Below are 27741 nucleotides of genomic sequence, written 5' to 3' on the forward strand. Positions count from 1 at the left end.
GGTTGAAAGTAGCAGACAGTGGATGGCATGTTGGATTTGGCCCTCCAGATTGATGTGCCTCAAAAGACTGACATACCTGCAATGAACCAGCAGGCATTTTTGTCCTTTGGCTTCACTTTGGCCATGAGCAAAAAGAGACACTGGCAGTAGATCACAGAGTAGAAGTGGAGTGAGGGTGAGAGGGTGCTCCCATGGCAGCTGTCTGGTGGAGTCCCTACATGCTGGTTGTGTCCCTCTGCTGAGGCCACAGCTTTCCCTGGACGGCCCTCTCTAGTTTCTGCTACCTGCTCCCTTCTCTCCAGCTGGGGTAGCAGCGTTGTTCTCACTCATCCCCCAGCCTGTACTTGCACCACCAAGCACAGCATTGTTCTTTCTCAGCCCCAGGGGATTGCACCATCCGCTCCTTGCTCTGTCCAAACCCTGCCCCCACCTTTCTATACTCGCTTTATTAAACTTGCCTCAATTACCCAATGAGCTCTCCACTTTCTTCTGAGACCTTAATACATGGGAAGGAGAGGTAAAAGGAAGGGAAGGAAGAAGAGAATCTATATAGTTGAGCTTTTCTTAAAATCAGAGAAACTTGGGTTGGAAGCCCGCCTAGCTATGTGATCAAGTTATTTAACTGTTCTGCATGTTCCTCTTTCAACTTACAGTGGGGATAGTGTCTACCTGGCAGGGTCAGGAAGGCAAGATCATATCTGTGAATGCAATAGCACAGTGCCTGGCACATAGCAGGTGCTCTGTGTGGAGACTATTATTATTACTACATCTGAGGCACTGTTCTGAATATGTAGGACAACACTTAATACTGACAGGAAAACAGAATAGGAAGGTGTTTCCGGGAAATGGTTTCCTTATCAGACATTTTTTATTTAGTTGTGCTTGAACCTTGCCTTCTCACTCATCCCTGGGTGCATAAGCTGGGCTTGTGAGGAGGTTTGTGTATCTTAGTTTGTGGGGAGGGGAATGGAAAGGAGACAATGGTGACAAGAAGGAAACTCAGGAGACCTTGTCCAGATGAAGGTGACTTGGCTTCTGCAATTGAAAACATCAAAAGGGGCAATGTGGGGAAAGTGAGCTCACAGGGTACACTCTTTTCCTCCTTTTTGAAAATATTTATTTTGAGAAAGACAAAGAGAAAGAGAGACAGAAACAGAGACAGAGAGAGAGAATGAATGGGAGAGGGGCAGAGAGACAATCTCAAGCAGGCTCCGCACTGTCAGCACAGAATCTGATGTGGGACTTGATCCCACAAACCGTGAGATCATGACTTGAGCCTAAATCAAGAGCCAGACACTCAACCTACCGAGCCACCCAGGCACCCCTTTCCCTCCTTCTCCACTAAGTCTGCAATACTCCTCCAATTCAGCAGTTTTTAAGAGAAGTAACACATTGTAGGGGCTCCTAGAACTGAAAGACAGATGGCCTAATAGGGAGGGGCCGGAGGCAGAGGGGCAGGTAGAGCAGGCAGAAGGAAAGCCACTAAGTTGTGGTGAAGCCAAGTAATCGCCCTAGGCATTTATCTGGCGCCTCTCTTCCTCTCTAAACACTGCTTCTTAATCCCACAGCACAAGGCAGCTAGCTGGATGGAGACAGAGGCTCAAAGGAGAGCAGTAGCATCCTTGAGGCCACACAGGGCTCAGTGTGAAAAATAAAAGCCAGATGAAAGGAGGCTCTATTTAGCCTGATCTCAAGAGTCTGTTGGGACACACTGTGGTTGACTGATAATAGGTACTGGGAGTGAGTGGGTGTGGTTAGTGTAGGAAAAAATCTAGGTCCCATGGTTTCTGTTTTTACACCTCTTCTCTCTAAATGCTGGAACTCTGGCTCAGTTTCTCAACACCTGTGGGGAAAGCAGGGGCAGGTTGTTGGAATTTCAGCAATGCCGCCATGTTTGGAGGGCATGGTCTGCATTGACAGAATGGCTAGGGGCCTAGATTCCAGAAGAAAATACCCCATCCAGTGTTCATTCTCCCTTTCCACTCCCCACTCCACCGCGTCCTGTACCGGGCAGTTCCTAGACAACCAGCAGAAATGAAGTATAGCATGGCTGAAGGCAAAGGGTAAAATGGACATTTTATTATTCACAGTAGCATAAATGGGACAAGAGTCAAATCTAGAGTGATAGTCTTTATATCAATTCTCCAATTTATAGGCACTCAACTTAAACATCCTTTTCTCAGTCCTGGATGAGAAATGGGTTCTCATGTAGGAAAAAGCTGGGGTCCAGTTCATGTGGACAATGCCTAGTGAACATCACTGTCTCCGTGGAGAAGTATCTGAGGGCCAAAGCCATCTGGGAAGTGTCTCCCAGGGGTAGGAAGGCCATTGTAGATAGGTCCATCAGAAGAATCAGGAATCTCTCAGGCCCACAAGGCAATAATGGCCATGAAGGCAAAACCAGCAGCTACACAGCCCCACTTGGCCAGAGGAGCCTCAGGGCCAGCTAGCTCCCGGGGCAGAATTTCTAGGAAGGTGACATACAGAAAGGTGCCCGCTGACACACCTTCTAACACAGCCTGGATTAAGCCTCGTCCCCCTTTAGAGTCCCCCTGAGTTACAGCCAGCCCCAGGACCAGGCCCAGGGGGGACATGAGAGCCAATGACAGGATGGACAACATGGCCCATCGCGACCCAGTGCCTATCTGCACGAGCCGCAGTCCTACACCAAACACTATGAGCCCCTTGTGAGCCAGGACAGCGAGACAGAGTTGCACGGTAGCTGCTACTGTTGGCTGCAGCCCCACAGCCAGGCCTTCAAACACTGAGTGGAAGGAGAGGGAGAGCAAGAGGACCAGGGCTCGGAGGGGACCCTTTGAGGGGGAGGGAAGAGGTCCGTGGCTGTGGATTCCAAGGACATGAGCCTCGCCCCACTCCTCCTGCACTGTGACTCCTCCAGCAGCCCGAGGATAGCACTGCAATGCCAGTGACTCCAAAAGGAAGACAAAAAAGAAGCCCAGGGAGATGATGAGCTCTCCATAGGGATACTCCATCTAGGAACAGAAAGAGGGGCTGTGAGCAGGGGAAAGGAAGACAAGAAAGTATGCTGGGTGGCCATGGGAGAGGGAGACTGAAGAGAACGGGAAATGTGGGGCCGTGCCCAATTACTAAAATCTGGCTGCCTGTTTGCCCGGCCGGCTCTCACTTGGGCCTGTGGCCTTATTCCCATCTGCTTCGAATGTTTCCAGACTGATGCGGCCATCTGGGCGTAAAGAAGGGCAGGGGAATGAAGCCAAGAGCAGGTATGGACAGTGACAACAAACATCCCTGAGAGACTAGGGGACACAAGAGTGATAGGGTTAGAAAAATGGGAAAAGAATGTGAGGCATGTGAAAGGGTCCAGAGAAAGAATGGAAGAGTGAGGCAGAGTTTTTTCAGGGGGTTCAGAAACACAAAGGGATTTGGTGGGCTCCTCTTTTGTTGGTGCTGTCTGAGCCAAGGAGCAGAGGAAATTCCTGGTTCTCCTCACACTCCCCTCAAAAGGGTCTGGCCAGGAAAGGAGTCTAGCCTCCCCTCCCCTCCCCTCCTCCAGGAGGGATTGGCGGGAGATAACTTACCTGTGCAGAATCAGCATCACCAGAAACACTTCCCTCCCTTTCTGTCCTGTTCTAGGGGAAAAAAAAGCAGCAATCAGATGGGGAACGAAGCTCAGCTTCCTGTCCTGCCCCTTCAGCTCCACTGCTTTCCTTAAAGTCCAACCTGTTTTCACCATGCCACATGGCAACTGTCTTCTTCCTGTGCCTCCCCCTTGGTCCTCAGCTCTGTCACCTTTCCCTTTTCCTCCCTTGGTTCTGCTCATCATTCTGGCCTCCCAGCCCTACAGCTCACCATTTCTGCTGCTCACCTGCATCATAAACTTCTGGATCTCTGATTCAATTCCCTCCAGGGCGTCAGCAGTCATGTGCATGAACCCCGCTCCCAGGAAAACACCTGCAGAAGTGCAGCCCAGGAGGCTGAGGACCCGGCGGTGACGACCTAATTAAAAGGGAAGTTACAATCTAGTTGGCAATGAGATAGAAAAGGTGACAAGAGAGCGACAGGTGGCACACAATACCCCAAGCTTGGGGATGGTGAGAGAATCAAAGCAAGTCATCAGGGCAGGGGGATGGGGTTATTGTCAGGATTAGGTCATGGGGACACATGCGGCAAGGCCATACCTGTGGCTGCATCAATCTGGAACCATTTGAAGCAGATGGGAGTAAGGCCACAGACCAGAGTGAGAACCAGCAGGGCAAACAGGCAACCAATTTTTACTCCCAGTAGTTGTTCCATCCTTTGGGTACAGTATAAGCAGAGGCCTCAGGATGGCAAATGGAAATTATAATCTGGAGGAGTGCTGTCTTAGGTGGCCAAAGCTGGAGTAGCTCCTCTTGAGCTTCAGGAGGCTGTTGGGATCCTCCTCCCATTCGGTGTTGCCTCTGCTTGCGCCGCCTTGCATAGCTGACTGGGGCCCTGGCCCAGATTCCCGCCCTCCCCCTACAAGCAGGCCCCTCCCCTGGCTCATGCCTTCTAGAACTTGGAAACCAGAAACTCCAGACTCCCTGCCAGGCACAGCCTGTGCTGTAGGTCTTCTCTTCACTGCCATGACTAATCCAAATGCTGTGGACAATCTTAGTTCATGCCTGGGGCTGGTCTAATCCAAAATAGGGGTTTGGGGAGGGCCTTTCCAGCTGTTTTGTACTGGGGACACCTGGTTCTGCCTCATTGAAGACATTTCATCTAAGACTTCCATACCTTCTCCATGTCTCATGGGTTGTTATGCTGATATATGAACCTTACCCTTTCAGAGGGGATTTGGGGCCACTTTCAGGTAAGGAGGTGGGGCTGAGAGGTGGTGCTGTGCCTGCCATTGTGTGGAAACTAGTAGATGAGGGGATTCCCCTGTCTGTAACCCCAGAAAAGTACTCTAGGCATGATAATGTCTTCTGGGGAAGTTGAGATTTTAGTATTACTACATTGATGCTGTTCCACCTTTTGACTGTGCCTCTTTTCAGATATACACAGTTCTTCCTTGACTTACGATGAGGTTATGTACTGATGGAACCCATCTTAAATTGAAAACCTCCTAAGTCGAAAATGCACTTAGTATACCTCATAGCCTAGCCTACCTAAATGCTTAGAACATTTCTATTAGCCCACGGTTGGGCAAAATCATCTAACCAACGTTTATTTTATAATAAGGTGTTGAGATTCCTTACGATTTACCAAATACTGTACTGGAAGTGAAAACCAGAATGGTTTGGAGTGTACCGTTTACCCTCGGGATCGCGTAACTGTCTGGGAGCTGTGGCTGCCCAGCATCACCACAGATGATCATACCACATTATCGCAAACCTGAGAGAAGATCCAAATTCAAAATTCAAAGTACAGCTTCTACTGAATGTGCATTGCTTTCACATCATCTTCAAGTTGAAAACCTGAAAATCAAGCCATGGTAAGTAAGTCAGGGACTGTGTGTATTGGGGAGGGAGGTGACAATGTTAAGACAAGGAAAGTTGCTCTAGCTCTGAAACAGCAAGGCCTCGGGGAAGGCTGAGAAATGAACCAAGCAAACTGAAGGGTCCTGCCTGGATCCACAGGGGTGGGGTAGGCGGGGGTATGGAAAATTCAATCTCAATGAGGATTAAGGATGGACAGTTGAGGAAAATCTATCCAGCAAACTCTGGGGGAGCTAATGGACCCTGAGAGAGACACCAAGAAAGGAAGGAGAAAAACCGAGGCGAGGCAAAATATGACATCCGCTAAGCCGGTGCTCAGAGAGTGGGGGGTGGGCAGGGCAGTGCTCCCCACTCCCTCGGGTGACTTCCCGGTCTGTGGTAGGAGGAGCAGTACTCTTACGGGAGAAGGTGAGCTTCAAATCTGTGTGGGAAGACAGGTACTGAACATCTGAGGATTCTCTCCATCACAGGATAGGCCGTGACAACTGACCTCTGTACCTTTTAAGAATCACAAGATCCATTTCTACTCTTTGAAAACTTTTTATTATTAAAACCTCAAACAAACAAATATACAGGGCCACCAGCACTCCCATCCTGGATACCAAGCAGCTTCATCCTTGGCAGGTCTGTGTAAGCAAATACTTGTTAAACGTCCTCATCAGCTCCCAGGGGGATCTTTAGCAGGGGAAGGAGGAAGCTCCGACTCGGAAGGTGTGATCACAGGTAAAAGATCTCCCCAGGAGCTGACACGAGCACAGCGATACAAATCCCTATGGAAAAGAGAAGTCAGTGCGGGCTGCAGGGTCTTGCCTCCTCTCCCTAATTTTTGGTCACACCCTTTATACCTGCCATGCCGGCGGGCTGTGATCACAGCATGCTGCATATGCCCATCTGGACAGCACAGGTGACAATGTACATGGCGTGGCCGTTTAAGGACAGGCTGAGTGATACGGGGCCAGCGATTAGCCTCTACTGGAAACCCCCGGGCCAGAATTACCATGGAGAACTTTTCCTCTTTTAGTTTCTTCTTACTCTAAGATAAGGACATAGAAACTATTTGGAGGAAAAAGAGACGGAGGGAAAAAACCATGACATCCATCCCCGCAGCCTTTTCATAAGCCATGCACATTCAGGCCTGAAAATCTCCAGGCTCTTCTCTGACTTCTCCAGCTCTTCCCACCTCTGACTCATTTTCATCCTGCTTCCCCAGGCTAGTTTCTCCCTGCTGCAACATTCTCAGGATACATACCCAGCTGAAGGGGATGGAGTGGTAAGCCTGAGAAAAGCTACAGGCCAGGGGCTTAGAGGCTGTCAACTGGGGACAAGGAAGTTCATGTGGACACTGTGAACACACACAAAAGACAGGAGGTAAGACAAATGAAGCACAGAGATCACACAACTGAAAAACTCAGAATGATGAGAGTCAAAAAGGGCTAAGGATATGGGAGCACGGGAGCAGGAAGTAGGGAATGCCAGGGTAACAGCTAAGAAAGAAACTGGATAGGGACACAAAATAGTAGAGGGTGGCTTAGCTCTACCCTCTCACTTTTCCTGGCCACAGCTGAGTTCAGATCATTGCATGCTGGGAAAGGCAGAAGTAATACTCACTGGAGCAAAGACAAAGCCAGGTCGAGGATCCGAAGGTGACTTCTCTTTGCCCTAAAACCAAAAAAATTAAGCTGGGAGGTGCTGGTGGTTCAGTAGGTTAAGCGTCCGACTCTTGATCTCAGCTCAGGTCTTGATCTCAGGGTTGTGAGTTCATACCCCACACTGGGCTCCATGCTGGGAGTGGAGCCTACTTAAAAAAAAAAATTAAGCTGGGTCTGAGGGGTCTATTCTCATAACTCAATCTCTGCACTCAGTAAACTGAAGAGTCCTTTTATGTTCAATTCTGGTAATTATTAACCATGTTCCTTGAGTTAAGCTGGCTTAACTTTCCAAACAAAGAACTTTCTCTTTGCGGCAGGAGAAAGGCAGGAACTTGGCACACAGTATGGTGCTCTCCCTTGTCAGCAATCTCCACTCTCAAAAAGAACCCACTGCAGGACAATTAAATTTGTGATTACAGAATGGCTCATACTGTCCCCAAAAGATAAGGTTCTTGGCTTAGTGATGACCTAGATCAGGGGCTGGCATACTTTTTCTTTTTTAAAGGCCTAGAGAATAGGTAAAATCTGTTTCTGTCCCAACTTTTCAATTCTGCTATTTATAGTGTGAAAGCAGCCACAGACAACACAACACCAACAAGCATGGCTCCTATAAAAACAGGTGGCAGGCTGGCCTTGATCCACAGGTCCTAGTCTGCTAATCCCTACAATATACCATAATGACTTTTTATGCCTAATATCCTGAGAATCACCCCTACCATGGTATGATAGAGTCTCTTCAGTTTTTAAAAGGGAGTAGCAGTAATTGGTGACAGATTGGAGGCGGTTATGAAAGAAAAAGAATCTTACCTTAAGGACCAGGTCCCTGGCATGGATGAGAAGCGAGTGCCCAGCTTTTGTTCCATTCTCTACCAATATCTGTTCTCAAAAAAAGGAAAATAAGCAGAAACCTGAATTACATGAAAACATAAATGTTAGCAGCTCTGTAAGACAATTCACAGATGGGAGGAGGCTGCCCTAAAAGAAAGGGCCTGCCCCATATAAGATGGGGATGAGGCTCTAAAAGAGGGACGAAGGTATCTATGCGTGAGAAAATGGTTCAGAATGAACACAAGTTCCAGTGAAGAGAAGGATATGCATGAAACCCATGAAGCTGCTTTCAACTTAAAGGGAGGGGCGCCTGGGTGGCTCAGTTGGTTAGTGTCTGATTCTTGACTTTGGTTCAGGTCATGATCTCATGGTTCGAGAGTTCAAGTCCCCAGTGGGGCTCTGCACTGACAGTGCAGAGCCTGCTTGGGATTCTTTCTCTCCCTCTCTGCCCCGCCCCTGCTTGCTCTCTCTTTCTCACAAAATAAATAAACTTAAGGGTAAAAAAACTTGAAGGGAAGAAAGGATTCCACTCACCAGAAAATGACCTGTCTTGCGCCACAAGGTTTGGACCACCTCAATGCGGTCAGCCTTGCTGGGCAGTTCGCTTAGGGAAAAGGCTGATACCACCACATCGAACTGCACCTGAGAACCAAGACGAGAAACACGAATAGACCTGATATTCCTCCTGGCCCTGCTTCCGAGAGTATAACAAAGTTCTATCCTCTGATATGTCTTCTGTTCTCTTTTATCTTCTATCATTTGGTGCTGGGTAGCAAAGCTGAAGCTACAGTTTTCCATCTGCCAATTCCACATTTAACATACTCTAAACATTGTCACTTGCCTTGGGTGATACAGGTAGAAACTGTCTGAAAAAGACACCTGGAATATAAGGCTCCCCAGATTCTGAACCACCTGTGGAGTAAAGCAGAGATGTGGCAACTAGGAGGGTACAGGTATAAACTAAAGCAAACTCTTGGTAAGAAACACAGTCCTAAGAATAAAGAAAAGCACTAGGTGAGGGTGAGATGCAGTAGGGTAAGAAAATATTGGGTCACCTGTCCTATTAATCTTACCCAGCCCATCCACATTCCAGCAAAGGCTTCCACCAGCTTCTGCTTGACCATAACATTGGAAAGAAATCAGACTCATCTTTAACTTTAAACTCTCCTCTACTTCTCAATAAAACACCCCTGTTAGTTCTCTGCCTAACTCCTTGAAAAAGCCCTTCTTTATATTTTCTTCTCACCTTTCAGTAACTTCTCCGCCAAATCCAACATAGCAGCTGAGCTGTCCACACACATATATTCTCGTAGGCTCTGGCCCCAAGTATTGTGAGCAGCCCTAAGATGGCAAAATAGAAATGGCAATTATCCTGACAAAGAGTCATCCCTACAAGAGACTCCTCTGACCCCAACCCCACCCCTGGGAAACAGAATTATTATTTTACAACAGTTGGAAAAACTAACAATGTTATTTTCTTATTTCATTTACAACACTTTAAAAAAGGCCAGCCACACAAATATTTGTAGGAAAAAAAATATCTTGGTGATATGCCCTAGACTAAATTCCTTTCCTTTTTTTATCTTTCTAAACATCGGTCTTTTTTTTTTTAATGTTTTATTTATTTTTGATACAGAGAGAGACAGAGCATGAGCAGGGAGGGGCAGAGAGAGAGGGAGACACAGAATTGGAAGCAGGCTCCAGGCTCTGAGCTGTCAGCATAGAGCCTGACGCGGGGCTCGAACCCACGAACGTGAGATCTGACCTGAGCCGAAGTCGGCGGCTTAACCGACTGAGCCACCCAGGCGCCCCCGGTCTTTTTTTTTTTCACTTGAAATTTCTTTAAGTTCTGGCCCTAATCCATATACCTTCTTATGCCTTACCTAATGTCAGGGAAGAAACATTCTACTTCCCAACTTTCCTATTTTCCCTCTGGTTTCCCAGTCTCTTAGTGTTGCACACATGGCTCTCTAGAGCCAGAACTGGCAGAGACAGAAAGATACTTACCAAGTGACAGAACCAGTACCTGAGCCAAAGTCCAGTAAGGTCTGGGGCTGGAACTCTGGAACTCGAGCCCGGATCTGAAAAAATATACAACACCTCAGAGTATGGTAAGTAGACACTTATTTAGGGCCTTGGTAAATATGAATTAGGGGACCTCGGCAGGGATGAGATATGAATGTTTTTTGAGATTCAATGTACATACTTTATAGAATGGAACCTCCTAAAACAGTGGTTTTAAACCTTTCTTGGGTCACAAAATTCTTTCAGAGGATAAAGAGTGCCTCTTAAAAAAAAATAAGATCACATGCCAAGTCCCAAGAATCCTACCCAGAAGACTACTTTATGAATAAAGGAACTGATGGTAAAAGGATTCAGGTTGGAAGCTGAGGGGCTTTTACCTCATGGAATGCCCTGGAGACTGCTGCGAACCCACCATCCAGTTTTGCTACCATATACACCAGGCTCAGTTTCTCATTGTAGCTGCCCAAAACAACAAAACAAAACACACACACACACACACACACACACACAAGACAAAAACAGAGTGTCACGGCCATTGGGAAATAACCTCCATCACCTCGCTAACATTCTAGATCTTTAGGAAATGAAATCTTTAGAAAGGGCTCCTCCAGCTCAGTGCTTTCAGTCCTCAAAAGGGAAGAGTCCTGATCTGCGAACCAGGTAGCCTTTTCTAATGTGAACTGTGTAATTGTACTTTCCCAGTCTCCTTCTAAAGACAAGATGTTCTTTCTTCCGCAGCTCTTCTAATCCTCCTTACCTCAGTTCTTGCCAATGGTATGTAGTTTTGCGCAGGGCACGCAGCACCGTTTCACGAAGTTTCTCCTCTGTCTGAGGTAAGTCTGGGGTGAGAACGAGAACTGAGTGAGAACCCAGGAAGAACAGGGCTCAGATCCAATATCTGAATACGCTGCCTGTGCATGCCTCTGCAACTCCCGTCCCAGGCAAAACTGCAACACTTAAGAGAGAAGCCAAATCTAGAGAAAACTTTCAGGTAAGAATTAGAGTAACCACCATCATCACTACCAGAATGTACCCGAGAGTACCATGCCTCTAACAGCAGTTTATTCAACTCAACCAGCCCTATCGCACAAGTTTTGTTCTTTTTTAAAGAGAAGTGTTTGGGGGCACCTGGGTGGCTCAGTCAGTTAAGCTTCCAACTTCGGCTCAGGTCATGATCTCATGGTTCGTGGGTTCGAGCCCTGCATCAGGTTCTGTGCTGACAGTTCAGAGCCTGGAGCCTGCTTTGGATTCTCTGTCTCCCTCTCTCTGACCCTCCCCTGCTTGTACTCTGTCTCTCTCAAAAATAAACATTAAAAAAATAAAGAGAACTGTTTGGCACCTGGCTAAATGGAGGAGCATGTGAATCTAGACCTCAGGGTTGTGAGTTTGAACCCCACGATGTGATAGGAAGGGACAATATTTGGTAGATTTTCTTCACTTCCCCAAAACTTAAGATTGTGACATCTCCAATGTTTCTGTTGGTTAGAAAGGGGCTCTTAAATCTTATGATTGTATTTAGCTCAGTACTGTTTTACCTACTGGGCACCCACTGAACCAGGTACTGTGGGAAGTGCAGGGAGAACCAAATGAATAAAAGACAGGTCTGTAATATTAAGAACTCAAACTCATGAAAATAACCTGATGAATAATACTCATTCTCCTATCCCTGAAGAAGGCTTCAGTACTGGATAGGTAGATGTACAGAGATTTTATTTCACTTGAACAAAAACTTAGTCTGAATCCAGAGGGTTTAGAAGGAAAAAACCCAAAGATTGAGAATTTGACAAAATAATAAAGCACCTCGCAGACCTTTACGAAAGCCCCGAGTGCAAGCTCTGAAACAGTCCATCTTCTCTCAGTGAGGCATCATTGTAACAACTGCTCTGGCCAGAAAGTCAACCAAGAAACCACAGTATCAATTTGAAAGACAGCAGAATTATTTCTAGCTCTTCATTTCCCACCAATATTTCAATTTGGCCTACTCTTTATTCTTAAGCATTACCTGGGTTTTCCAGGAATTTTTCCTCAAGATGCACAGCCTGTCTTTGCAACTCCTCCGGCTCTACAGGTAAATGCCGGCTCCAGAGATAATTGGTCAGTGCTCGCACCTGCTTCTCCAGATGGGGCATCGGGCTCTCTAGGGGCCAAAGATGAAACGCGACATCACTTGCACGCACACCCGCTACTTCTCAGGCCTCCCCTTCCCACCGTTACTCACGGAGCAGGAGGAGCTGCGCGGCTGCAGCCAGGGCTTCCGGCACCTCTACGCATGGCAGCTGCAGGATGCCGGGGTGCCGGCGATGGGGCCTCTTCCCCAGAAAATTGGAGTTGTTATCTAACTGGGATACGCCGGGCACAAGGGCGGCGAGAGCCTGCAGGCCGGGAAAAAAGTGACTGCGGGGCAGAAAGGTAGCTTATGGGGTTCGCTAAGGGAGGGGCTCCCAAGAGCGCTGTTCCTCCGAGCGGAGCTAGTCTCCACATCTAGGGTCTCTCCGAGGGCAGGGAAAGTAGGCACTCACGCGGGACTGGGAAACTCCTCTACGGCCGAGGCGCCATCTGCTTGAAGTCAGCAAACGCCTCAGTCCCCTGGCGGTCGCCATGGCACCGGAGGCGAGCCGGAAACGGAAATGCTTATGCCTGTGATTCTCACTCCCTCACTGCGGGCTGCGCACATCCTTCGCGCAACTTCGGCACGGAGCAGTTCCAGCCAATGAGGAGAGCGAGTGCTTCCAGTAGCCAATAAGAATCGGTAAGGGGATCACCTCAGAGGGTTAGCGCACGCGGGCCGCTCACGACTGTGGTGCCTGGGTGACCAGCTGAAGGCGGGTGACCTGGAGGTAGTGTTGTGACTGGTCTCCGTGTCCTGAAGTCGAGGGGCGGGGTCGGGCCATTCGTGGGGCCTCTGGAAAAGCGCCCTGGACGCAGAAGGGTATTTCTGGATGTATTAACTACCTGCGTTCCTTGCTTTTCCCTCTGGAGAACTCTGAAGCCTTGGAGTTTTTTACCCTCTGTGTGAAAACGGGAGAATGCAGGAAGGGAAAGATAAGAAAAAACAAATTTAGGCAACCTAAGATAACAAATTAATAGTTAATAGATTTAATTTTTTTTTTTTTTACAGATAAGTTTCTCTCCATACTAAAGTCTTCTTAGATAAATACCAAACACTTAGAACATTAGGTACTTGATACTGTGGCAAGCACATTTACATAATATCACCGCATTTTGTCCCTGCTTTCCAAGAGATATATTCTGTTCCCCGCATTTTGCGGCTGAAGAAAGTGAGTATTTAGATGGTTAACTATCATGCCCAAGATCACAAAACTTGTTAGATGACAGCTAGATTTAAAGCTGGGGAGCCTAAGTCCGAGCTTCACCGTTAAACATATGCACTAACGCGTTGTTGGCACTTGGAATGCAAGTTAGCACGTTAACTAAAAACAGTATGCTAATGTCCTGAAGGGCTAAATTAACAGGTGGCATTAAAAAATGAACTCACTGGTCGTTAGCAAACATAATAGTTGGCTATGGAATATCTTAACGATTGATCTCTGGTGACTGGATGGGTGAAATTATTGACTTTGCTGCAACTGCAAGAGTCCAAATATGATAATTATGGGGTAAAATATGGGGAGCTGAATCGGTTAGAGAGTTAACTGTCTGGTTTGCATTTAGGTTATTAAGCTTTGATTCTAATAAAGGAGCGTTTGGCTTTATAATCAATGCTCTGGAAGAAGTTTTGAAGGTTACTTAAGACAGGTGTAAATCCGACAGTCACAGCTTTCCTTCCTTTTAGGTTCACCTTCTCCCCCCCCCCTCCCCCCCATCACTTTGATTCACTTGGACACACCTTGCTCATCTCTTATGACAGTTTACTTTTACTTTATTTTTATTTTTTTATTAAAAATTTTTAATGTTTATTTTCAAGAGAGTGTGAGAGAACGAGCACAAGCAGGCGAGCGACAGAGAGAAAGGGAGACACAGAATCTGAAGCAGGCTCCTGGTTCTGAGCTGACAGCACAGAACCTGACTTGGGGCTCGAACTCACAAACTGCAAGATGGTGACCTGAGCCGAAGTTGGATGCTCCACCAACTAAGTCACCCAGGTGCCCCATTTTGCTTTCACTTTAATTTGTTGGCTCAAGTATTAGCAAAATAGAAATATCCTCATCATTATAAGTTAGCTTTAACATAGATTGGCTTTATTATTTTTTCTCATAGGAAGGTAACAGAACATAGGGATAAAATGCTTGCCATCTGGAATCTGACAGTCTGAATTTGAATACTAGAAAAGCAAGATAGTAATAGTTGCTACCTCACAGGGTTATTGGGGTGAGGGTTTAATGACATAATGTCTGGTCCAAGTAAACTCCCAATATGGTGATGATATTATTATCATATGTGTTAACCGTATGTATTTTGGGAACTTGAAGGGACGTAATTACATTTTAATTCTTATTATAATTTCATGTCATATGTCCAAAACAGACTTGAAAGGGGGGATATTTGGGGCAAGGTATGACTGAGCACTAGAGACTTTGAAGTAAGGAGCAGGAGAACTTGGTGGTTGGGTATAAATTTATCTGTCTTTGTTCTTAATCCAAAGTATTGTTCGTAAAAACAAAAAAAACCTTCCACGCTACCCTTCTTATGGATGAAGGATGTTTTTAAGACACATAAAGCAGTGAACACTGTTCTTTATTCATTGAAAATTCTTCATCAGTATTTGTTGATGATGTTGATAAAGTGACCACTCTGTTTCTGTGCTTGGAAAAGCTTAACAGGGTAGACTGGGTTTAGCATCTGAGTGTAATCATTTGACCAGGTCACAATCTGTCCTGAGGCAAAGATGAGCCTAGTTCATAAGTAATCTATTAATTGTGCTATATTAATGCTGGTTGCATACTTTGGGTGGAGTAGTGTTTCCACTTAGAAACTCTGAATTACATTTAAAAACACAGATATTAATATGGAGAAATAAGGCAACATTAAGAAGAAATCCCCCCCCCCCGAATACCCCCAGAATAAGGAAAGGGAAGAAAATTCTCCAAGGAAGGTTTGGATAATTTGGTTGCAGATGGATGATGTCCAACTGGTTTTCTCCACAAGTTTATGAGAAAGGGAAATGGCTAACAATTAGGTTTAGAGAAGCAATGAATGTTTGAAGCAACTGAAATAAGTTCCTTGGGAAATTAAAGAAATTCTGCCATCAAAGATCGCAAATAGTACCATTTGTAATACCTTTTATTTCTTTGTATAAAGTTTTCCCTCTAAAAATGTTCTTTATTATTCTTTATTAGGTTTATTTATTATTATTTATTATGTTTATTTGCATTTGTGTCTTCTAGATTAGTCTTTATCTTTAAATTTTTTTTAATGTTTTATTTTTGAGAGAGAGAGAGAGACAGTGCGAGCAGGGGAGGATCAGAAAGAGAAGGAGACACAATCTGAAGACAGTTTCCAGGTTCTGAGCTAGCTGTCAGCACAGAGCCTGATGTGGAGCTCAAACCCACAAACCGTGAGATCATGACCTGAGCCGAAATGGACGCTCAACTGACTGATCCATCCAGGCACCCCAGTCTTTATCTATTAAATGATTTTTACTTTTATTATGTAACTTTTCCTGAATTTGTCAACTTTTTTCCTGAAATTTTTTCTTATTTTGATGCATGTTGTTCTTTGATGTCTTGAATTATTTCTTTTAAATCACAGGTTGAGTTATATATATATATATTTTTTTTTAAGTTCATTTATTTATTTTGAGGGGTCTGGGTGGGGGAGGGGCAGAGAGCAGAGAGAGAGAGAGAGAGAGAGAGAGAGAGAGAGAGAAAGAGAGAGAGAATCCCAAGCAGTCTCCCTGCTGTCACCTTAGAGCCCATCATAGAGCTTGAACCTGTGAACTGTGAGATCAAGATTCAGATGCTTAATTGACTGAACCACCCAGGTTCCCTTTTAAGATTTTATTTTTAAGTAATCTCTACATCCAACATGGGGCTTGAACTCACAACCCCGAGATCACAAGCTCTACATACTGAACCAGCCAGGCACTCCTGGTAACTCTTCTTATCTGCTGGTCCCTGGACCCAAGAAATCCAGTGTCCTGACAGTAGCTATAGTTTGTAGTTCAGTGGGACCTTTGATATGTCACTTGGCAAGAGAGCATCCACTCTGGGTACCTGGACCTTTGGCCCTACAGAGCCCAGAGTTAGAGATGAGAGTACAAAATTTCTCAATGGGTCAGTGGGAGTGATGATAAGTGGAGCCATTCCTGCTTCTACTCTTTGGTTGCTGGAACCATATATTCCTGTTAGGGACATAGTAACATTTAGAGTTAAAACCAGTGTCTCTGGTTTAACAAATACACTGTATCCTGAAGAATGGTACCCATCCTTTCAGAAATGTTGCCTCTGGGCTGTTGCGTTAGCTATGCCTTTAGAAAACCAGTCTTCCCACTCCTTCTTCCCTCCCTTCTTCCTCTCTCTCTCTCTCTCTGTCTCTCTGCTTCCTTCCTTCTCCCTTCTCTCCTCTTCCATCTCTCTCCCTCCGAGCTGTAGTGGCCTGTGTCCTTTCGTTTGTTCTGAAGTAAACACCAATCAGCTCTTCCCATTTGTCCTCTACTTTCTTCCAGAGTTAAGTGATATTATTGAAGTATCTTCAGCAGAACGTAGGGGAGCTGTTCTGAACTGTGATGAAATAGAATACTATATAGCTAATTCTTCTTGGTTATAGTCCTATGATTTTGATTTGACTTATCTAGTTAGTTGAGCCATCTGGTGATGACCTGCACTACTTTTCCATCTTTTTTTTTTTTTGGTAAATATTTATTTATTTTTGAGAGAGAGAGAGAGAATACAAGCAAGGGAGGGGCAGAGAGAGGACACACAGAATCTGAAGCAAGCCCCAGGCTCTGAACTGTCAGCAGTTCGGAACCTCGAACTGCGAGATCATAACCTGAGCTGAAGTCAGACACTTAACCAACTCAGCCACTGAGGTGTCCCTGCATTTTCATCTTTGATGTTTTTCTTTTATCATTCCTAGGTTTAAAAATTTTTTATTTTAGAGAGAGAGCCAGCGGGGTAGAGCGGCAGAGAGAGAGAGAATCTTAAACAGTTAAACAGGTTCCAGGCTCAGCTCAGAGTCTGACCCAGGGCTTAGTCCCACAGCTGTGGGATCATGACCTGAGCCAAAATCAAGATTGGCCACTGGAGCCACCCAGGTGCCCCACATCTTTCCCAGGTTTGATGATTTGTCCTCACTTGATCCACTGATGCAGGGTACAGAGAGGTTCCAAGCCATAGTCTTGGTGTCAAATGTGCAATGTCCCTGGTTATGATGGGCTCTTACTGAGGATAATTAACCGCTGCATTAGAAAGATTTTCTCTTCTTTGTTAAAATATACACCTTGGAGCTAGTTTGAGAACTACTCAATCCTTATTTGAGAGAGAGAGAGAGAGAGAGAGAGAGAGAGAGAGAATGAATGAGAATGAGCAGGGAAGGGGCAGAGAGAGAGGGAGACAGAGGAACCATCCAGGTGCCCCTCTGTCTATTTCTAAAACCAGCCCCCATCTTCTGCCAAAGAATGTCTCTTCTATTTTTGGTTATTGATTCTGTGTCTTGTGTTCTAAATTCATTTTTAGAATCTCTGTATATTTTAAGTTGATTTCTCTGGGAATCGAGTGGGATGGATTATCCTTTTTTCCCCCACTGTAATTAAGGGAGAAAATGTCATTATCAACCAAATTACCAAACTCATTCTAATGTTAGATGTTTAGGTATCTGACATTTGACTGCGCTTTGTAAGCTCTCCTTGGTACAGTGTAGAAATGGGGAGTTATAAAGACATTAATATATTCCCAAATGAGGATTTTGTGCCCTTTCAGATTAGTAGGTCCTATTAATAATTTTGGGGACCAGGCTATATATTCAACAAGTAGACATTGTATTATTTCTATCAGCTGGACTAATTTGTAGCTGAAATGCAATTAAACATGACCCTGGTCTCATGGTGATTGTTGTCCAAGAGAGGCGGACAAGGCCAGGAAAATTCTCTTAGAGTGATAAAGACTCATTAGATTGACAATGAGTAAGAATAAGTTGCTCTATATCTCTTAATAGTGTTCAAGGATTCAGCAGGTCAAAAACTATAAAAAGAAAGGATGAGTGTTTTATTTTGAGTAATAACTTAAAGTTGCACGTAAAATCTTTAGGTTCATGATTTCAAAATGTAGGCAATACTGAGAGAAAATATTTAAGACATGTACTCACATGTTTGATTAATAAAACATTGTCATTTATTTCTGTCGAGTAGCTAAGCAGGGAGCAAGTGAATGTGTAGGGTAGAACAGTAGGGAGACACACCAACTTAGCAGGAACAAGCAGTGTTTCAGTGCCAGGCTGCCACTGATGCCAGACTGATGTTAATCAATGACCTCCACCAGCAAGATTTTCTTCCTCATTTTTGCATGAAGAGGCTGGAGTAGCCTCAAAGACTGGGGATCATGGTCTGCAAAAAACCTGAGGCAACTTTCTCCGTTAGAAGTGCAGAAGGGGCACCTGGCTGGTTCAGTCAGAGGAGCATGTGACTCTTGATCTCAGGTTAGTGAGTTCTAGCCCCACATTGAGTGTAGAGATTCCTAAACATACATATATACATACACAAATAAATAAAATAAAATAAAATAAAATAAAATAAAATAAAATAAAATAAATTCCCTTAAAGAACAAGTTTAGGGTGGGGTGCCTGGGTGGCTCAGTCGGTTGAGTGTCCGGCTTTGGCTCAGGTGATGATCTCAGGGTTCGTGGGTTTGAGTCCCGTGTCGGGCTCTGTGCTGACAGCTAGCTCAGAGCTGGAGCCTGTCTTCAGATTCTGTGTCTCCTTCTCTCTCTGACCCTCCGCTGCTTGCGCCATCTCTCTCTCTCTCTCTCAAAAATAAATAAAACATTAAAAAAATTGTAGGGCACCTGGGTGGCTCAGTTGAATAAGCATCCAACTATTGATCTCAGCTCAGGTCCTGACCTCATGGTTGTTTAAGATTGAGCCCCACATCAGCTCCATGCTGGGCATGGAACCTGCTTGGGATTCTCTCTCTCCCTCGCCTTCTGCTCCTCTCCTTCCTTTCATTAAATAAATAAATAAATAAATAAATAAATTTAAAAAACAAGTTTAAAAACAGGATTATATAAACATGTTTATGAGATTTCTTTTTTTAAATTTTATTATTTTTAAAGTAATCTCTACACCCAATGTGGGGCATGAACTCACAACTCTGAGATCAAGAGTAGCATGCTCCACCAGCTGAGCCAGCCAGGCATCCCTGTTTATGAAATTTCTTAAGAACAATATAATTTTATAATTTGACAAGGTAAGGTGAAAACCCTCCGTCAAAACAAGGTCACTTCAGTGGGGATGAGGCATCTTTTAAAAATATTTAAACAAATCACATGATTTATGTGAAAAGTGGATTCATTTTCAAATACCAAATAAAAGCTGTGCTGTCTAGTTAACAAAAGGTTTACAACCTATTGAAACTATGTATGAACAGGACTAACACCCTGCCATCCCTCCACTCTCCCCAGACCCACAATGGAGTCTTAATCCCTTAGACACTTCACTTCCTGGTTCTTCCCCTCTCCATTTTGAAGGCTTACTTTTTGCACTTTGCAATGAGCATGCACCAAAGAACTGAAGTCTCTGCATCACCTTGAGGCATGTATATTTGTTTCAGTAACACTACTTTTTGGCTTTAGATGTGCATAGGTGACGTCTGGGTAAGCTGTAACCTCTGTCGTACTCAGCCAATGAGGAATCAGGGGTGGGACTTGCATGCTAGGAAATAAATTGTCTGCTGTAACGGCCCCATGTGTGCCTGTCCTTCAGACACCTGCCCTTACAAGAGCGTTGATTAAAGCCTCACTTCACTGTGCTCTGAGTCTCTACATCCCTCCTTTGATTGGGGCAGTGGTCTTATTTCTCACACTTTACAATACATGTCCAATATTAGTTGACTGACATCCTTCTGATTTGTATCTATGTATCTTAGAGCTGTAAGCAATCTCTTCTTGTTACTCACTTACCATTGTTGAAGAAAAAATCCAACTGAGTAAATTAGGGGAAACTGAAGGGACCCCATGAAAAAAAGCTGTTTTATTTTTCTGCTTTTCTTGTTTCTAATCTTGCTAGGACCTGCACCCCTATCTTACAGTACGTGCCTTGGTGTATGTCCTCCTGCTAAGGGACAAGGAGTTAATGATTTCTTTGGAGTCTTCCAACACAGTAGATAACATCTAAGGAGTGACCAGGCAAGAATGACCAGGTGAGGCCACGTGTGTGTACTCTAGACCATTGGTGCTGGACATCTCGATGTCCAAACCCCCTGCCTCCAGGGAATAAGTGACGCATGATGGATACCTGGCTCCTGTCCTTGTTCTGATCAGTTCCTGGAATGCCTGAACTTTGCTCAGACTCCAAGCAAAGACAAAACTGTCTCTCCTTTCCTTTCTGAATGTCCCAGATGTTCTGTTTGTATCTCCCTGCACCTTCTCTATGTCTTCAATAAACTCTTTTACTTTCTCCCTGCTAACTCATGTTTGATGTCTTTCTATCCTGTGTGAAGCTGAGGATCCTCTTGGCTGGTCCTGCAGGACCCCCGCTGGGTCCTCAAACTTAGCCAGGCTGCATCATAATTGGTTGTATTAATCAACTCATGAACCAGAAAGTATGCTATCTAGCAAATAGAGGGGAGCTCCTAGGAACTGTATAGAATAGAAAGTTTTTATAAGAAGGAGATTGGGACAAGAAGTTATTAGCAAAAGAAAAGAAAGGATTGTTTCAGGCCAGGAAGTCTTTGGGGTGAAGGGGCAGAAACACAGGGTTTCCATCCTACATCCCTCTGATCAGGAAGTTTCAGAGTGACTGTTAAAAGGTCCTATTCCTGGGATAGATTGAAACTAATTGCATCTTTCTTTGCTGTTGTGGAGGGCAAATGACTCTGTTTTGGACTTTTTTGTTTTTTAGGGCTGCAACCCAGGTTGGCCATATTCCTTTGAGGGAACTGAGTTTCCATCACTAGCATATGCATGGCTTAGAGCAGAGACTCCTCAGTAGGAGGGAAAGAATGCAGAGTATTCCCTTCTGACTGAACCTGTAACATCATCTCTATACTAGAGGATGCCACGTACTGAGTCAAGCTGTGCTGTCATCTCTGAAATCAGGCAGAAAGTGAAAAAATAATGACATTTTTAAATAAAATTCTGGAAACAGGAAAATTCTGGAACAGTCATCCATTTTGTTTTATGCTCTCTTTGAGAAAAGTTGGAGAAGAACGAAACTAGAAGTATGTGAAGTCAAGCCAGTACATCCTAAGTCTTTCAGGGTTTTTTTTTGTTTTTGTTTTTCCTGTAAGATACCTACAGCCATTCAGGCTGGCCCAGGTATCCTTCCATTGGTTAGAAGAGCATGCCTTTTGCTTTGCCTGAAGTGAGATATGTTGTTAACATTGTTAAAAAAGAAAGAAGCCCAAAATGGAGTCATTTGCCCCTGACAACAACAAAGAAAGCTTGAATTAGTTGATCAAATCTATTCCACTTATGCAACCTTTTAACATTCAATCTGAAATTTCCTGATCAGCACTGTGTGTGATAACCTGTATGTTAAAAACCCTGCCATTCCCCTCCCTTCCTCCTCAAAAAATGTCCTGGCCTGAAACAATCCTTTCTTTTCTGCTAATAACTTTTTGTCCCATCTCCTTCCTACAAAAACCTTCCATTTTGTACAATTCCTAGGAGCTTCCCTCTGCTTTCTAGATGGGATGCTTTCTCGTGCACGGATTAATAAATCCAATTAGATATTCAGATTTACTTGGTTGAATTTTGTCGGATAACAACACTCTAAACTGAAACAAAGAACAAGAACTTCAAGGAGAAGAGGTCCCCACCCTGGTAACCGCATGCGCTTGAAACACCTTGTGGGGAGCTGTCCCCCCCGAGGCAAAGTTCAAACTCAGCTCTCAAGCTCTTGTCCTGAGTAGGGAAAATTACCGAAGCACTCAGCAATAAGGGAAAGAATAAATAAGTGATGATGCCAACCTAGAATGGAAAACAATGCTGCCACTAATAAAATATATCCCAGGAGAAAGCTTATAGAAATGGAGAAATATTCCCTTTATATTATTAAGGGGGGAGCACAACATAAAATACTATGTATCCTGTGACATATTTTAGTTTTAAATATAATCAGAAAAAATCTGGTTGGAAATTTAAAAAGATGAAGAGTGTTTTTCTTGGGTTGGTGAGATTACAGATCGACTGTTACTTTCTTTCCTTTTTTTTTTTTTTTTGATTTGTAGTTTTTTTCTGGTTTTATAACATTTCTGTATAGAATATGTGTTACTTCCCTAATAAGAAAAAAATGAAGATATTATTTAAAATATTAGCTCCTTAAATCAGACGTTCTGAGGTTCTTTACAGACTCACCAAAACCCTCGTCCTGCTGTGGTAGGGACTGCACACTCACCCAGACTTTTGGACTCTTCCTCCTGGTGGGCGATACTGGTAGAGGAAGAATGTTGGAATTCCAGAGTTGCTCGGAGAATTCTTGACTGATTTTTATGAGGTCAATCCACTGCTTTCTCCCCAAGAAGATTTCAAGAAAAATGCTTTCACCCTCTGGGTAACTCTTTGTTGTCTTTCAGAGGCCTGATTGGTAACACACATCATCCAGGGAACCTATATTTTAGTACAGGAATATTTTTCTCCAAGATGAATCATGATTGACTTCTTTCATCTCTTACCATTCTTTCTTATGAAGGCAAAGTTTGGTGTCAGGAAGAATATATGAACTTAGTATGAGGACAGGTAGGATATCACAAAAGCCCTGATTTTTAAAAATTGAATATGTTTCACATATAACATTATGTAAATTTAAGGTGTTCAACTTGATGTTTATATATTGTAAGATGATTGCCTTTGATTGCCTTTATAGCTATATTTAGCACCTTTAACACATTATATAATTATTCTTCCTTTTAACATTTGGTATAATTACATTTTAGTCTCAGTAAGTTTGATAATTATAGTAAACATTGTTGTCTCTATTCACTATACTGTGCATTAGATCTCTATGACTTATTTACTACTCATTACAAGTTTGTACCCTTTAGCAACATCAGTCTTATTCCCTTACCCCCTGTCCCCTGGTAATCACTATTTTACTCTCTGGTTTTCACAAGTTTGATTTCTTTGGAATCCACTTACAAGTGATATCACACAATACTTGTTTTTTTCTGTCTGACTTATCATACTAAGCATAATATGCTCAAGTTCTGTCCATGTTGTCACAAATGTCAGGATATTCTCCTTTCTCAAGGCTAAATAACCCATGTGTGGATTATTTTTTAAAATTAATTTAGTTTGAGACAGAGAGAGTGCAAGTAGGGGAGGGGCAGAGAGAGAGAGAGAGAGAGAGAGAGAGAGAGAGAGAGAGAGAGAGAACTCCAAGCAGGCTCCATAGTGTCAGTGTGGAGCCCAATGTGGGGCTTGAACCCATGAACCATGAGATCATGACCTGAGCCAAAGTCAGATGCTTAACGAACTGAGCCCTCCAGGTGCCCTGGATTCTTATTATTTTTTTTAATCCATTTACCCATATATGGGCATTTAGGCTGCTTGCATATCATTTTTTTCTTTAAGACATTTTTTAGAGAAAGCATGCATGCAAGGGGGGGAGAGGGGAGAGAGAGAGAGAGAGAAAGAGAGAGAGAGAGAAAGAGAAAGAAAGAAAGAAAGAAAGAAAGAAAGAAAGAAAGAAAGAAAGAAAGAAAGAGAATATGAATGAGAATTTTAAGCAGGCTACTTGGTCAGTGTGTAGCCTGACTCAGGGCTTGATCACACAACCATGAGATCATGACCTGAGCCAAAATCAAGAGTTGGACGCCCAATCCACTGAGCCACCCAGACATCATAAGGCTGCTTCCATATCTTAAAGCCCTGATTTTTTAAGCTGTGGCAAAACATGAGAAAAAAAGCAAAGAACTCCAACTGGCATCAGTCTTGTCTGGCAAGAGGTACTACCATGCATTGTGGAAGTGAAGGCAGGTCTTCTCAGCTCATCTGCCTACACAGAGAACACTGTTAGCAAGGTAATCTTCAGAAGAGGGAGGGAACTATGAGTACACATGTGAGTGCATGTGTATGTGCCTGGCATGGAAGTAGTGTGTGACGAGGCTGGTGACTTTGTGTCTCTCTCCTGTACATGTGTCAGCAGGAGAAACCCAAGAGTTAGGAAGAGGGAGAGATGCTCTGTGCTGGGAGCAAGGGAGAGGGGGTTTGCTGTCCTTGTCTGATTTCTTTACTTTGTTGGTCCTAGACATTCCAGGCTAGCCCACCGGGGTGCAGTGGCCTCCTGTGGTTGGCATGGTTCTTCCTAACTTTCCTCCGGTCTCCATTCCCTTTCTAAGTTACTCTGAATCTGGCTTCCATTTGCCAGAGTCCAGCTACCTCACCTCTTCCTCTGTCTTCAGCTCCATCCCTCTACCCTTTCTTACGCCATCCTTCCTGGCTGCAAGCTCATTTAAAGCCACATTCATCTTCTGGTCCCTTATAGCCCTCTCTGATTCCTTGCTGGGGATTCAAAATTTTTGGAGATGTTCTAATTGTTCCTTTTTCTGATCCTGATGTTCTCTCTAAGGAGCCATTCTCTAGCTTTATTCCAGCTCTTGATAGATATGGTTCCTGTCCTGGTTTGTAGGTCTTGGGAAAAGGAAAGGCAGTGGTCGTGGGAAGGAAAGAAAGAGCTGATGGCTGAAAGCACAGGTGGTTGAAGGGGAATGTAAGAGCTCCCGGGATGGGAGGAGGCAAACTGTGCATGACTCGCCTGTGCTTGAAATCTCCCAACCTCTGCTCATTTCCCTCAGATGCTGATAGCATCAGTGACCCAGAAACATATGAAGAGCCCAGGGTCTCATGTCCTCAAGTCTCTATTCTGTAGTCGTGCAAATCCTCTCTACCTGAAGTAGTTAATGTCCATATAATTGTGTCCCTCCCAAGTCAGCCTTGCAAAGTCCTGGCAAGACCAGTCCAGTTGAAAGCGGCAGACAGTCAATGGCATGTTGGATGTCTTCTGCTTAGAGGAAGGAAGGCAGATAGATTGGCCTAAAGATACAGCTGAAAGTGTATTTTTTGGCTTTATTTCAGCAAAATCAGTGTGTTGTTACAGTCTAGACTTTTACACAATTTATGTTCTTCTGCCAGCAATGGACATCCAATTAGCTAATCTTTTTTGGGTCATTGTAAGTTACTACTTATATTATATTATATTATTTTTATTTTAATTTTTTAAGTAGGCTTTACACCAAGTGCCATGTGCAATGTGGAACTTGAACTCATGACCCTGATCCAAGACCTCAGCTGAGATCAAGAGTTGGCTGCTAAACAACAGAGCCATCCAGGTACCCCATAAGTTATTAGTTTTTAAAAATTAATTTCTGTTAGAAGACATTTTACAAAGTGATAGTGACTATATTGTCAATGCCATTATTAAAGCAATATTTAGATTTGGAAATGAGTTGTGAGTTTTACACATCATGTTGTAACATTGAAATAGGATTGCATATGTTAAATTAAGGTGATCACACTAACTTATGGATTACTTTCATTTTATTATATGAAATTCTGCAACTCTTATTGAGGTTTTTCCCACTTGTTACAGTAATATCTAGATATATAATGCCTTGTAAAGTATTAGTATGAAGGTTCACACTACATATGTACAACCTTAAGAGTAAAGAAATGTTGAATATTGCAAAACGTGCCTCAGCTGCCCTGTACAGCTGTTGGGGGAAATTGTGCTGATTTGTGAGTACCTTCAGAACTGTGCCTTGAAACATGAAGCAAAAGAAGGAAAGAGATCCTTGGCACCATGATGCATCACAATATAAAAATGCGCTTCATTCATGCCACCTGAAGAGCAGAATTTGAGAAGTCAGTCTTTTCTTTCACTGACAAAGCTTCTGCTGCTCAGATTCTTCCAGAATGTGGAACCAGTGCCTGTGTCCTATCCTGGCAGAGGCACAATCCATAAGCAGTGTCATTCCTCAGACGTAGCCCTGTTTTAAGGATCTTGGAGTAGAGAAGTGTAGAGGTTTAGGGTTATTGGTCACATTGGACCTCAAGCCACAGAAGCACCTCTGTGTTCTGTAACAGATTTATTATTTTACATAAAATAATAGCATTAGTTACCTGTGGATCTTTCTTAAATGTGAGGCCCAGGGAAGGGCCTTCGCCTAAGGGTAGTTCTGGCTATATCTTCAGCACTGAGTCAAAATCAAGGACATAGTAGTAGGTGATTCTTAATAATACCTGATCAAATAATTTTTCAGTGAATGGGATGAGTGCCTGAAAGAGATGTGTTGCTGGCTTTCTGGATGCCCTATAGTTGGTGAATTTTAAGAAAAGAAGAGTTTCTTTAGAATACAGATAAGGGAGAGAAAGCCTTCAGGGCAGGAGAAGTTTAGAATTGCTGGCCATAAGGAGATTAGTTTAGAAATGTTCTCCAAACAAAATACAGATAAACTCCTGAGCTAGCTTTGTATGGACAAGCAAGGAGAGCAGTATCTCTTTCAGCCATGAAGGCTGGGTGCTGAGTTCAGATGGAAAGAACCTGCTTCTTCCAAGATCGAGGGATAAGTGGCCCTGGCCTAAAATGGGGACTGGGAGTACAGGACTTTGAAATAAACTGGAGCAGGCTTCAAAGTCTGAAGAGTGGATAAGATTGGGCCAAACCAATTATGTGACAAGGGATAGTAACTATAAATCTTCCCTAACAGTATCTCGTATGTACTGTGGAAAGTCATCGTTACCCTGGTAAAATAATATTTGTTCATTACATAACTGTTGATGAGAGGAAACAGAAAGAGGTCCATTTGAGGGCGGTATAAAAATAGACTAAAATCTCAGGCTACACTTTTTTTAAATTTTTTATGTCTTTATTTTATTTGAGAGAGAGAGTGAGCGGGGGAGAGGCAGAGAGAGAGAGGGAGACACAGAGTCGGAAGCAGGCTCCAGGCTTTGAGCTGTCAGCACAGAGCCCGACGCAGGGCTCGAACCCATAGACCATGAGATCATGACCTGAGCAGAAGTCGGAGGCTTAACTAACTGAGCCACCCAGGCGCCCCTCAGGCTACACTTTTTGAAGCAAATTACTTTGTAGTTCAAATTTGTATCACAACAACTTAACCAGGACCACACGCTGGTTAAGAAGTTCTCAGTGTGGACGTGTCCTTGAGCTGTGCTCTGTCAATACCACCTGTAACCAGCTTCTGCTTTCCCTCTCCATTTAGAGGTTTAAGAGGAGAAGTTCTAGAGTATAGACTTGGAAGGCTTTCGTTTGTTTGTTTCATTTTGTTTTTATTTTTTTTAATGCTTATTTTTTTTGAGAGAGAGAGACAGAGACAGAGCACCAGTGGGGTAGGGGCAGAGAGAGAGGGAGACGCAGAATCCGAAGCAGGCTCCAGACTCTGAGCTGTCAGCACAGAGCCTGACGGACTCGAACCTGTGAATGTGAGATCATGACCTGAGCCAGAGTTGGAAGCCCAACTGACTGAGCCACCCAGGTGCCCCCAGACTTGGCAAGTCTTAAAGGATAGGAAGGAAGGACCATTTTCATATACTTGAACTTTTTCAGAAATTTTAGGTATCTGCTGAAAATTGTCACACTATATTTCTTTTTCTTTTTTTTTTTAGTTTATTTATTGATATTTGAGAAAGCACAAGCAGGGAAGGGGCAGAGACAGAGGGGGACAGAGGATCTG

The 27741-nt window shown here is 43.9% G+C and overlaps 2 protein-coding genes across 4 annotated transcripts; both read right to left on the bottom strand.

The window, feature by feature from the left end:
• Positions 1–2051: 2051 nt before the first annotated feature.
• Positions 2052–5871, bottom strand: SLC39A2 (solute carrier family 39 member 2). 2 transcript variants are annotated; one of them, XM_029950623.1, is made up of 4 exons: positions 4158–5871; positions 3845–3975; positions 3558–3608; positions 2052–2993 (listed from the first exon to the last, which is right to left on the bottom strand). In XM_029950623.1, exons 1-4 carry the CDS (start codon positions 4270–4272, stop codon positions 2364–2366), a joined length of 927 nt encoding a protein of 308 aa, XP_029806483.1. In that variant the 5' UTR covers positions 4273–5871; the 3' UTR covers positions 2052–2363. The 2 variants fall into 2 exon arrangements, with proteins under 2 accessions (XP_029806483.1, XP_029806484.1); XM_029950624.1 differs by having other exon boundaries at positions 2906–2993; positions 3558–3603.
• Positions 5872–5958: 87 nt separating this feature from the next.
• On the bottom strand, positions 5959–12576 carry METTL17 (methyltransferase like 17). Of its 2 annotated transcripts, XM_029950616.1 has the most exons (14): positions 12460–12576; positions 12159–12312; positions 11943–12077; positions 10698–10779; positions 10318–10399; positions 9923–9996; positions 9162–9256; positions 8757–8827; positions 8450–8557; positions 7895–7963; positions 7047–7097; positions 6688–6780; positions 6284–6471; positions 5959–6208 (listed from the first exon to the last, which is right to left on the bottom strand). In XM_029950616.1, the coding sequence occupies exons 1-14, from the start codon at positions 12538–12540 to the stop codon at positions 6097–6099; spliced, it is 1395 nt and encodes a 464-aa protein (XP_029806476.1). In that variant the 5' UTR covers positions 12541–12576; the 3' UTR covers positions 5959–6096. The 2 variants fall into 2 exon arrangements, with proteins under 2 accessions (XP_029806476.1, XP_029806477.1); XM_029950617.1 differs by lacking the exon at positions 12460–12576 and having other exon boundaries at positions 11943–12106; positions 12159–12173.
• Between the last annotated feature and the right edge of the window lie 15165 nt (positions 12577–27741).

This window comes from Suricata suricatta, chromosome 9 (genome assembly GCF_006229205.1).
Source record: "Suricata suricatta isolate VVHF042 chromosome 9, meerkat_22Aug2017_6uvM2_HiC, whole genome shotgun sequence".
NCBI classification, from domain to species: domain Eukaryota; kingdom Metazoa; phylum Chordata; class Mammalia; order Carnivora; family Herpestidae; genus Suricata; species Suricata suricatta.

What these genes read in the sequence shown, in the direction of transcription:
- METTL17 (XM_029950616.1), bottom strand. Translation starts at nt 12,540, where the DNA reads ATGGCGACCGCCAGGGGACTGAGGCGTTTGCTGACTTCAAGCAGATGG. An exon ending in CCAGGGACCTGGTCCTTAAG is followed by an intron (nt 7,098 to 7,894) that starts GTAAGATTCTTT and finishes TTTTGGTTTTAG; the next exon opens with GGCAAAGAGAAGTCACCTTC. An exon ending in ACTCCATCCCCTTCAGCTGG is followed by an intron (nt 6,472 to 6,687) that starts GTATGTATCCTG and finishes TCCTTATCTTAG; the next exon opens with AGTAAGAAGAAACTAAAAGA.
- SLC39A2 (XM_029950623.1), bottom strand. Translation starts at nt 4,272, where the DNA reads ATGGAACAACTACTGGGAGTAAAAATTGGTTGCCTGTTTGCCCTGCTG. An exon ending in TCCAGAAGTTTATGATGCAG is followed by an intron (nt 3,609 to 3,844) that starts GTGAGCAGCAGA and finishes TTTTTCCCCTAG; the next exon opens with AACAGGACAGAAAGGGAGGG. An exon ending in GTGATGCTGATTCTGCACAG is followed by an intron (nt 2,994 to 3,557) that starts GTAAGTTATCTC and finishes TTCTGTTCCTAG; the next exon opens with ATGGAGTATCCCTATGGAGA.